This window comes from Rhinolophus hipposideros, assembly GCF_964194185.1.
Source record: "Rhinolophus hipposideros genome assembly, chromosome: 5".
Classification (NCBI taxonomy): Eukaryota; Metazoa; Chordata; class Mammalia; order Chiroptera; family Rhinolophidae; genus Rhinolophus; species Rhinolophus hipposideros.
This window is the reverse complement of record NC_138051.1, coordinates 84097149-84109180: the sequence shown is the minus strand read 5'-3', so window position 1 is coordinate 84109180 and position 12032 is coordinate 84097149. Positions and strand designations below refer to the sequence as shown.

Sequence of the window (12032 nt, the reverse complement as noted above, 5' to 3'; positions counted from 1 at the left end):
TTCTCTATCGCAGCAGCAGCTCTGCTGTGTCACTTACCACTTTCTGTTTGATCATGTTCATGTAAAACGGGCCTGCTTGCTCTTCTTTGCCTCACGCCTCTTTCTGTTCCCTCTGTCTGGAAGGTACTCCTTCAGTCCCCTTAGGTCTCTGCCCATTTATCACCTCCTCACAGAGGACTCCCCAGATCACCCCCTCTACCATAGCCGCCAGGGCCCGGTTCACTCTCCGTCTCCCTACCCTGCTTTGTTTTCTCCATTGCACTTAACCCCACTTAGTAATATTAGTCTGTTTCTGAGGGTCTGCCTGTTGATTGCTCACATGAACTCCATGTGCACGGGGACGCTCTGTTGTCCTGGGCGTATCACTAAGTGCCTGGCGTGGAGCAGATGCTCAGTGATTACTTGTTGACAGGTGGGGAGTCACCACCAGATTACACTGTGTCTCTATGGATGTGCCTTGACAGTCAAAGCAATGTCAGTGTCTGATTCATTATTAGATCACCTCAAACACGTTGCCTGTAATAGTATACAGTAAATATCTGGCTGAAAAACAAAAGTCAACACTGACGAGAGATTTTCCCAAGGTCCACACAACTCAACTTTAGTTTCAGCCAAAGGTTATTGAGCACCTACTTTCTGCCAGGCGCCATCAGCTACTTTTCCATACATTGTCTCATCTAAAGCTCACAGCGATTTTCCCATTTTCACACTAATATTACAGTTAGAAACTTGGGCTAGGACTAGCAACCATGGGAAAGTTCCACAACTACTCCAATAGCTTCCTCCTTTCCTGTCACTGATACAGCCCCCTCCCCTCCCGACCCAGGGTCTCCCTCTTCCCTGCTGTTGCTGACCATCCTTCTGAGGTCAGAGCCCCTCTGACCCCTCCTTGGACTTTCATTCATTCACTCACCAATTCATTTACTCCATCCTGAGCCATCTTGCCTCTTTCAAACCATTGTTAATGGTGAGAAAATAATCCTGCCTCTCTACCTGTATATTATGCTTCTTGTTGTTATTCCTTCTCCTAAGTAGTCTGTCTTACCCTCCTCTCCCTCTGGTCCTCATTTCCTGAACCTTGGAAGGACTGGCGTGATATCCTTTCCCCTTGGTTGCTTTTATGCCATTGTTGAGCTGCCATCATGCCGCATGTTAAAATAAACTTCAGTGTCCACTTCCACTACCTTCCGCCCAGGTCATGGGCTGACTTTGGCCCATCGTCCCCTTAATGATATTTCCAGTGCTCTCATTACAACAGTCTCCGCCTGAAAAACTCTCACTTTGAAGGACCCTCTCTCTCTCTAGGGAGGCAGCCCATTCCATGTTCAAGCAGTGATTACTAGTATCTGCCACTAGTTCTTTGGCAACTAATTGCCTAAGGCCTGGGAGAAATCCAGCCTCCTACTCTAAGAGGGTTATAACCCCATATGCAGGTTTATGACCCATTATATTGCTGACTTTTGGTTTTAAAGGAGGATCTGCTGTGTTGTTTGAGAATAAAAATCAATCTCTCTCAGACAGCTATGGAATTGGCTCCCTGGGAAGATAATAAGCCAAATCTTCATTACGCTGTTGAGGAGTGGAGGAGGGTGCGGGCTCAGTTTGAACTGCCCAGTTTGAATACTGGCTTATTAGCCATTTGACCTTGTTCAAGATACACTTAATTTTTCTGAGCTTCAGTTTCTTCTACAAAATTAGAACAGTCATAATAATCATTTCATAGAGTTTTGAAGATGAATAAAAATATATTTAATGCTCTTAGAAAACTGCTTGATATTATAGATATGCTTACTAAGATGCTAGTTCTTCCAATAAAATAATAATTATTATTATAGTTATTATTATTATCACCACATCTTGCATCCATAAAGAATAAATCTAATCTTTTTGCTATAAAATTTCTTCCCTATTTGAAAAGAGCTAAACGTCCTCAGTCCCAGAAACAGTTTACTTGTAAACTTTTCTCTTAAACAGCTTGCAGTTCAGCTAGTTCTACAAAGATAATAAAAGAAGTTCAAAGCATTGAGGTAGGTTTGATATACTGAAGCCTATTTGGAGACCTCAACAATAAAAATATTTTTAATATCTGAATAACGATGACTTCCTCCCTGGAATTTGTATCCCCAAAAGAGATATTTAGGAGCACAAATAAAATAAGTCTAACAAGGAAATAGTTCAGATTTCTTTACTGGTTTCAAAAATAGTGCTTACTTATGATGTATATAAAGTGCATAATAATAATAATTATTATTATTATCATTATTTTGTCATTTATGTGCTATCTTGGACATTTTAGAGTGTGTGAAAGTGATTTTTTTCAGAATCATCCCAAATCTGCAAAGCAAGCTGGATATCTTTGTTTGCTAACAGATGGTGTTAGGCCAATAAGCCTGTGAGTTCGAGACTAGGGAGGACCTGGCCTGAAGAGTGCCGTCTGTGGCAACAGCACGGTGAGAGCCATGACCTCCACCAACCTCTCCCCCTCCTCATGGTGACGCTGAGGAACTTCCTGAAGAGTTTGGTTTTGACAGGCCCAAGGCCTGGGACAAATCCAGCCGCCTACTCTAAGGGGGTTATAACCCCATATATAGGTTTACGACCCATTTTATTGCTGACTTTTGGTTTTAAAGGAGGAGCTGCTGTGTTGTTTGAGAACAAAAATCCATCTCTCAGACAGCTGTGGAATTTGCTCCCTGGGAGATGACAGGCCACATCTTCATCATGCTGTTGAGGGATGGAAGAGGGTGGGGGCTCCCTTTCCCTTTCCCGCAGTGGCTGGCAGCAGAGGCCAGGAGGTGTGGGCTCCCGAGAGCCTTTTGTTTGGTTTCCATGGCTCTAACCTCAATCAGCTGGTCTGCATGGAGAGGAGAGAGGGTGTAGTTTTTAACCCTAGTTTGGTGGCTTCATTGGGTTCTCTTTTTCTCTTCTGTCCAAGGCTAGACATATTCATAGAGGCCAGTTTTGTGGAATTACTTGAGGGTCTCTGGTCAAAATTCATTGCTTGTATTGGTGAGCAGAAGCTGGAGGTATGGGGAAAAAAAAATGGTAAAGAACTAACAGTTTTGCTTGGATCCATAAAGAATATGGTCTTCCTTCCCAGTTGTGTTGAACTGTGTTCTTGCGGAAAGCCTGTGCTGGAGTCATCCAGACATGAGATCCAGTTCTTGCTCTGCCCTTTGTAGGCAGTTTGCTATCCGCTGACACAGGATTAGTGCTACCTGGCAGAGCCTCTGAATGGAATAAACAAAAGAGCAGAGGGGAAGAACTTGGCACAGTGTCTGGTACATACCACTCCTATCCACATTTCCAAAGATGTATGGGGTCGAAGTCTCTTTGTTGCTTCTAGCAAGTATCCAAAGCATCTGGCAGTCATGAAGGAACAATACCGTTCTAGACGTCACCAGGAAGGCTCTGATTTGCTTTAGCCTTCAGGTCGTGTGCACATGATACACGTGCGTGCACACGCACACACACACATACCTGTTTCCAGGTGTTGGTGCCTCACAGGTGGTTGTCTTAGTCCCAGTGCATGTTTTGCCCCGTGCTCTTGGTGGTGCCATTTCAGGGAGAACCAACAGGAAATGATGAAGCAGCCCCTAAATGTGAGCAGGACTCTTAGTCATATCTTTTCTGCTTCCTTCCTTGACCTAACATAACCACTAGGTAGCTTGGGATAGCTCATTTTATTCCAGAAAGGCAGAGAGAAGTCTATTGCACATTTCCATCTGTAAAGCCAGCTAATCTTGGGCCATGGTGGGCTTTTGAGAGGTGCTAACAGATGATGTGAAAGGAGGTAATTGCTGCCCTGGGGGAGCTAATCTGGGAAATAAAACTAGCATACCTGAAATAATTAGCCACCAATTAAGTGCTAAATCATGTGCTACTGACTCAGTGTTAAAACACAGTGTGGGGGAAGGTAAATTAGAGGGCGGGCACTGTCTCCCTAGGTATCAAGTGCTGCCCCTTGCTGAAAGATTGAGCAGTGTTGTTTATAAACTACACACACACACACACACACTCACACACACACACGCACACACTCACACACAGAAAATGCATGTGGCAGGTTTTCCCACATCTTTTTTGAAAAAGTATATCAAAGTTTTAAGAATTTCCTTATAAAACAATTAACATCAAAAGACATTTTAAGAAAGAAATGAAGGTATCCCTAATCCCACACACCTAACACAAGGAAGTTATCAAACACTGTATCTCATTCTTAGTCTCTCCAGGGTCCAGCTCAGTGTTTGGCACACAAAGGGCCTCAGCGAATGTTTGTGAATGGCCAACACCACCAGTTACTATTACAGATATCCAGACAATGGCTCTAGGACGGACGCCAGACCAGCACCTCTTGCATGCCAGGTTCTCTACTGCACTATGGCACTGACTCCTTCTCACAGTGCAAGGTGGGTGGTGGCTCAGCCTGGTTAGCCAACGAGGGGAGTGTTTAGGAGCATCTGCAGTAGACCCATTGAGCCTTCCTGAGATACAATATAGAGAGGCTGCTGCCGCGGATAGAGTGCTTCCCTCACCATCTGGATTGTATTCAAGTTTCTCCTTTATGCCTGTGGAGGAGGATGTCAATTTGTCATTGCCCCCCACCCCCACTCCACACCCCACCAAACTCCACAAAGAGCATTCTCATTCCCAAGGTATTAGTGCTAAAAGTTCGTGGCTTCTACCTACCTGCGTTTCAGGTAAAGCAGGCTTACCTACCTGTTGGTACTTGCCCAGCTTTGGAGACTCAGTCAGGCCCAGTTGGTGTAAGATAAATTAAAACTGATTCAGGTTCTCCTGTCTGGGATTCCCCCCGCCTTTCCTCTCTTTTCTGCTAAATAAGCCAGAGGCAGGCTGATTGGCCCATAGCTTTGGTCTGGGCTCACTGGGCATAGTTGTTTCTTAGGGCTGCTGTAACAAGTTACCACAAACTGGGAGGCCTAAAGCAAGAGAAACGTATTCTCTCAGAGTTTTGGAGGAGAGAAATCCTAAGTCAGTGTGCCAGTAGGGTTATGCTCCCCCAAAAAGCTGTAGGGAAGAATCCTTCCTTGCCTCCTAGAATCCTTTTAGTTTCTGGTGGTTATTGGCAATCTTTGGCGTTTCTTGGCTTACGGCAGCATAACTCCAATCTCTGATTCCATCTTCACTCTGTCTTCTTCCCTGTGTATCTCTGTGTCTCCTTGCTCCTTTTTACAAGGAAACCAGGGATTGGACTCAGGGGCCATCCTCATCCAGTATGACCTCATCTTAACTACATTATATTTGCAGACACTCTGTTTCCAAATAAGGTCACATTCACAGGTTCTGACAGGGACTTCAGCCTATCTTTTTGGGGGACACATTTTAATTCTCTATATTAAGTGATCCCTGAATGCACCTTGGGCCAAGTCAAATGTAATGACAGTACTGATATTTTGTTTTGGAGAAAATTGGTGTCTTCTCAGGTCTCTGGTGATGGATTGATCCTGCTTCTTTCACTTGCCCCAACCCTGACGATTACCAACAGTACTTATTTTCAAAATAGCCAATAATTAACCTGGGAGCAAATAATTACCTTTTTAATGCCTCCACGTGATTTAGTGTAAATTCATGAGCAGACACTTTATTTTGTTTATTCCTATATCCCCAACATCATGAAATATTAAAGCCATCATCAGCTTGGGACGAAGTAAAGCCAGTGGGCTCTCTATAGTCACCTAACATTTATTGAGCAACTGCTCTTTGCCACACAGTGGACTAGGTATGGGGTAGACAATGGTAAAAACCAGTGTTACTACAATTTATTGAGCATCTACTAATTTTTTGGACACTGGAACAGGCTCTTTTCATATTTTATCATGAGTCCTTATAAGGTAGAAGTTATTATCTTATAGAGGAGAAAACTGGAGGTAAGAATGCTAAAATTTTTGACCAAATATCATAGCTCACAAGTGACAGAATCAAATTTAAATCTGAATGATGTACTGTTGACCAGTCCTTCTCCACCCTTTCATTGAAGATTTCTTAATAATGTTTCCTAGTTTCTCCTCCCCTCCCCCGAGATCTAATGGAGTATTTTTTATTAGACTAAATCGTCTTTTTACTATAATAGGTTTTAATGAAATATATAGATAGAAAGGAAGAAATAGCTATCATCTAACATAACTCCTTGTAGCCAAAAATACATTTGAAAATATATGCTTTCATTTCAGGCAAATGTAAACCTTTAATAATAACAATAGCATCCCGATTAATAAATGAAGAAGTAATGGGAGAAAATCACCATTTTCCAACCCCTATGAAGTACTACGTAAGCACTGATTTTCAGCGGCTGCTAAGTGCACAAAAGCAGAGGTAATCAAATACGAATTGCCTCCTGATGGAGGCACATATTACCATGAATGAACTAGCTATTCTATCCAAAGATCAAATCTGAATTTGATCAGGCCTCTAGACCTAACTATGACTTCACAGAAAACACAGGGGGCAGAGGAACACCAAAAATCACACCATCATCACAATGTGGATTGTGGGACAATCTGTATGACAAAAGGACCAGGTTATTAACAAATAAATTGCAAGGAAAAAGTAAAGCTGGCAAAAGAACTTTTAGATTAAAAAAAGACAACATCGTTCAATCAGTTGCAGGATTGATTTGAACAAAGTGAAAAAAAATCTTTGAGCCATTTGAAGAAATTTAAATACTGACTGGATATTAGATAATATTTAAGTAATTATAGTTCATTTTTGGATGTCATCACATTTTGGTTTTATTTATAAGCAGAATCCTTATCCTTTAGAGATACATGCGGACATTTATGGATAAAATGATATGATACTGGGAGTTTGCTTCAGAAAATCCCGAGTGGCTAGGATAGAGGGGAAACAAGATTTGGTTGAATTGGTGATTGTCAGAGCTGGTGATGTGTACATGGAGTTTTGTTACGTGGAGTTTTGAAATTTTCCACAACAAATTTGTAATATTTGTTTCATATACATGTGACAAGGAAGTAGTTCAGAAGGCCTGATAAAGCAAGAGGAATGGAGGAAGAGGTCTTGTGTTCACAGGAAAATGAGATAGTCCATTTTCTACTAGACTTGTGCTCACCAGCTGGCTAGTGTTCTGATGGACCTACTTTGGGAATAGTCTGTGGTTAGGCCACGGGCTGGGGGACGTAGAACCACAGAAACAGCTTGGTTTCTCTACTACAGCAATGATCACCCTCCACATTAAGAGAGCTGGCAGCTGTGATGGTCGGTCACTGCCTAATATTTGTGTGGTACTCGGGCGTCTACAAATGTTTTACGTGCTTCTTTCAGTTAATCTTTAATCACAACCTTGTGAGGTAGATGCTGTCATCCTCATTCGAGAGACTAGGAAGCTGGAACTCGGACCTGAACTTGACTGGAACATCAATAGCAGAATTGGGACCCAAGCCCTGTCTTGCATGCCACCGAGCACTGTGGTCCCTCCCCTACTCCTGACTGCAGAGTAGTGGAAGCGAGCATTTATGTCTTTGAAACATGTGTATGTCACAGTAGGGCCGCACTCGCTGCCAGTGGACTTCTTTCTGGATGGATGGTCATTGAATGTAATTGAAAATAAGGAACAATGCATCAGACATGAAGATTATGCTACATTAGAGGGCAGGACAGAGGACAAATACCCGCCAAATGAATAAACCACCACCATCTTCTAGGCTTCTGCTGAAAGTTGTATTTAGTATTGGAGTTGGGGGATCAAAGCTGGAGGAGAGGAAGAGCCAAGTTCTTTGTCCTGTTTTTTTTTTTTTTTTTAACCCTTCAAGTAAAATGCATAGTACCCACTCAACTGTAACCACCTTAAAGGAATGCTAGACTGTCTTCTTCCTCCCTTCTCTCTTTCGGTCCCTCTGTGACTTACCTCACCTTCAAGACTTTCCTTGCTTGAGAAGGTGGTTAGGGAGGGGAAAGGGAGGAGAGGGAGAGGGAGAGGGAAAAGGAGAGAGAGAGAGAGAGAGAGAGAGAGAGAGAGAGAGAGAGAGAGATTGGCAGGAGGAGCAGGTCGAAACATGGTTACCCCAAACCAAAGCTAAGGCTCTGAGTACTGTCTCAAACTATGGAGATGCTTCTGCAATGATGTTAGAGGGGACAGAACCCAATGAATTGATTTGAATACCTCTGGATTTTACAGAAAAATCTATTGAGAGAATAAGAAGGTGTTGATTCACAATATTCCCTAGACAGTTTTTCTAAGGGAAATGAGTCAGTCAAATCATTCGTCAAATGGCTTTTAAAATTCTAAGTAGGCTGGGAAAGCTATTTCTAATGAAATGATGCTTGTTCTACCTTATGTATTAATATTATGTCAGATTTATGATACAGTATGTTCTGTGTGTACATATAGAATGTGTTGGAAGCCCTCGTGCCATCATGTGGGGTTCAAATTTAAGCATATATAAAAATTGTTTCATGACTGAGACAGTGTCATAAGGTATGTACCCTTAGAAGAGACCGACATATTTTTCTGGATGTGGTTTCATTGATCAGTAAGCAGGGAGGGGTTTGTGGGAGCCATCTCTCAAAATCTTTGAGTCATGGAACATCATTTTGCTACTTTAAATGATTAGGAGATTTGTTGTATCTCTGTTTTTACAAGATCTTACTGATTGTGCATGGAATTTATAGGAAACCAAGGTGAGGTTTTGAAATAGAAACCCCAATTACAACATTTTTCCTAAGGGAAAATGGGACCTACTTTACAGTGCCACTTGAGGAGTAAGTACATTGGGGCAAAGACCAGGGTTCCCGATATCATATTTACTTTGCTGATACAACTTGAAGCATTTCTTGTACACTTGTTGTATGCTGGGTGCACACGGTGAGATGGCTCTCTCAGTCTGTAAAATGGGGCTAATGATACTTCCTATTTCATAGGGCTGCTGAGAGTAAGGCTTCATTGAAATAATACATACAAAACATTAAGAAAAGTGTCTGGCACAGACACTTGTGGTCAGTAAGTGGCGGCGGAGGTGTCATTGTCATCATAATTGTTATTGATGTGATTTAGGTCCAAGAGTCCTCCCCATCTGAGATATGAGTGTCCAGTATAGAAGTTACCCGGAGCTAGAAAGGGAAGCCAGGCATTCTGACACTGAATCATGAAGAACGTCCCCCACGGAGGGGACCCTTTTACAAAGCAGTAATCTCATGTTATAGACCTACCTTTTACTTTTCTTGACTCTGACCTGCTAGTAGCAATTTAATATGCTGATGGAAAATCTCAAATACATCATTTTTTTTTTAAATTGCCAAATAAGACTTCATGGTTATACTTTAATCCTGGTTGTGTTATTTTTAAAAGGGTATTCATATGTGCTTTATATGCATAAAATTTCTGAAGCAGATACATAAGAAATTTTAACAGTGGGAATGGGACTGATTATTAGAGAGAATATAGATTTTTACTTTTTATTTTATACTCATATACTGTCTGAAATTTTTTGTCATGAACTTTTTTTGTCATAAATTCAAAATTTATAAACAACAGAAATTTGTTTTTCATAATCCTGGAGGCTGGAAATCTGAGATCAGAGTGCGAGCATGGTCAGGAAAGGATCCTCTTCCAGATCAGATTTATATCCTCAGCAGGTGGAAGGGGCTAGGCAGCTCTGTGGGATCTCCTCTATTAGCGCACTAATCCCATTCATGAAGGCTCTACCCTCATTGCCTAACACCTCCCAAAGGCCCCCTTTCCTGATACTGTCACATTGGGCATTAGGATTCTAACATGTGAATTCTGTGAGGACATGAGCATTCAGACAACAGCAGAGGGGGAGAAAAGTACAGTAACCCATCTCTATTACAGTGTTTCCCAAACCCCAAAGATCCGCTCGTCCCAAGTGACAAAGCTTTGGGGAAGGAAACATGGTACTCTGGAAGTCCTGAGCTTGGAGATCCGTAATATATATCGGTATGTGAAAGGTTGCGAGAAGCCACAGCAAAGAAATCTGTACAGCACATTTTTTTCTTACCTTTATGGTACCTATTATCCTGCAGAATTATATTCCTTAGCATATCCACTTTGGAAATGGTATACATATTTAAGAGAAGATAACCTAACCTTAGGTCAAATGCAAGTGAATATTTCTTCAGGAATGGTGGAAGACTTGCCTGGTGGTATGGTGCTATAATACTGGGATAAGACTGGATGTTCGATTCAGGCAAACCGGGGTCCCAATCCTGGGCCTTCCATTCTGTAGCTGGCTAGCCCTAGCCAGGTTACCTGACCTCTGAGACTCAGTGTGCTCACATGTGAGAGAGGAATAATGATGCCTCCCTCATAAGGGCATTTTCAGGATTTCCATGAGATAAGTACCTGGTCCAGAGTCAGTACTAATAGCTGTTAGTTCCCTCCTCCTGACCCCAGGCTCCATTGTTCCATCGTCTTTTACGGTAACCCTGCTGGACCTCTGTTTATGAACACCCACACTTAGACCAAAACAAATTATTGAAGGATCCCTCCATTTAAGAAAAGCTTCATTTTAGGATTCTTCAAAGGCCAGACTATCAGGTAGTAAGTTCTTACATTTTCAATGTGAATCCATTTCTAAAATCTTGATATCCAGATACCCATTTCAAGAATGTGCATCTTATACAAGGCAAAGAATCCTGTTTCTCCAAAACTTAGCGCCCAAGAGATAGGGAAATTCATTGTCTAAATCACATCCAACTTTGCCTGCTCTGGGCCATTCCAGGCCCCAGCACCAAAGTAGCCCCTTCCCCTCATTTCCTGTGCTAGTGTTAATGCTCAAACACAGTGGAAACAAATTTTGGAGTTTTTTCAAGCATGTGCACGAAAGCATTGCATTTTCAAAGTAACCTTTGCATTAAGCCCTTGCAATCTAATTACCCAGTGTGATTTGCCTCCCCAAAGTACCCATGTCTGTACAGATTGAGTGTAAAGTTCAGGAAGTATTAACAAAAGGAATCAAAAGTAAGATCTTGAGCCCAGTCTCTGAAGAATCTCCCTATTTGCTCCTTGCCTCTCCCTCCTCCTGGGTGTGCCCGCCTGGGAAGGCCAGTGAGTAACCTTCACATTTTTTTTCATCTTGGCCCTTCCCACCCAGACGAGAGGACGGAGTGGCAGACAGGCAGGCAGACGACCGTGAGTCCTGTTCCAGCATGCATGGAGCATACCTCTACCCGCACCCACGTCCTGGACCCCTCGCCACCCTCACCCCACCCCAGGAGGAGCCAGAGCCCATGCGAGGGTCCAGAGGGGACCTCCACTCCCAATGGTAAGGGCTGCCCGCAGCGGGGCCACTTCATTCATTTTATTTGCTTTGGTGTTGGCTTTTATTTTCCATTGTGTTTAGAGGGCAAGTTTCGGATAGAAGTGAAGGTGTTTTGTTTGATTGGTTAGCTCTCAGTCATCTTAAGACAAAGAAATGTCTTTTCCCAACAGAATTTATTAGAACTTGTAACCTGATAGGCTGGCCTTGAAACAAAACTTAATGTACTAATTACCTCTGGTTAGTACAACTTACCCTTTTGGCCCTGTAGAGAGAGAAAAAAACACAGAACTATATTGCTTACCCAATTGGTTTTGAAGAAGGAAAATTGCTAAGGATTGTGGGCATTTTATGGTCATCTCTGACTAATTGAAAAGTAGCCCAAATTGTTACCATAGCTTTAAAATAGACCACGATGACGTTTTGTCTCAAAACAAAACAAACCAAGCAAACAGAAAACTCTATTTAAAAGATTTCAGTGTTGAATGAAAGATGCCAGTGGGCGGGGGAAGGGGGAGAGTTGAGTAAAAGAGTTCAAAGATAAGTTGGTCTAATTAAATATATATAAATATATATGAACATGAAAGTGTTGAATTACATCTGTGATGCTCTGGAAGAAGAAAGTCAGATGCTCAATGTGGGATTCATGTGGTATTTACGGGAGAAAATGGAGATCTTTGTACACTGTGCCGAGAATTCTCTGAGAGGAGGGTCGGACGGCACTTGTAGGAGGCTGGAAAGCAGGTTTGTTGCGTGGTGCTGGTGCCAAGGACTTCTCCT

The 12032-nt window shown here is 42.3% G+C and overlaps 1 protein-coding gene across 4 annotated transcripts in view; it reads left to right on the top strand.

Annotated features, from left to right (window-relative positions):
• STON2 (stonin 2) overlaps positions 1-12032 on the top strand; it is a 127693-nt gene that overhangs the window by 63606 nt on the left and 52055 nt on the right. For 3 of the 4 annotated variants that reach the window (XM_081047487.1, XM_081047489.1, XM_081047490.1), the window contains one exon: positions 11088-11258. The exons of the other annotated variant lie outside the window; for it this stretch is intronic. In XM_081047487.1, coding sequence (XP_080903613.1) covers positions 11088-11258 — 171 coding nt within the window. The remainder of the gene's footprint in view (positions 1-11087; positions 11259-12032) is intronic. 4 annotated transcript variants of the gene reach the window in all.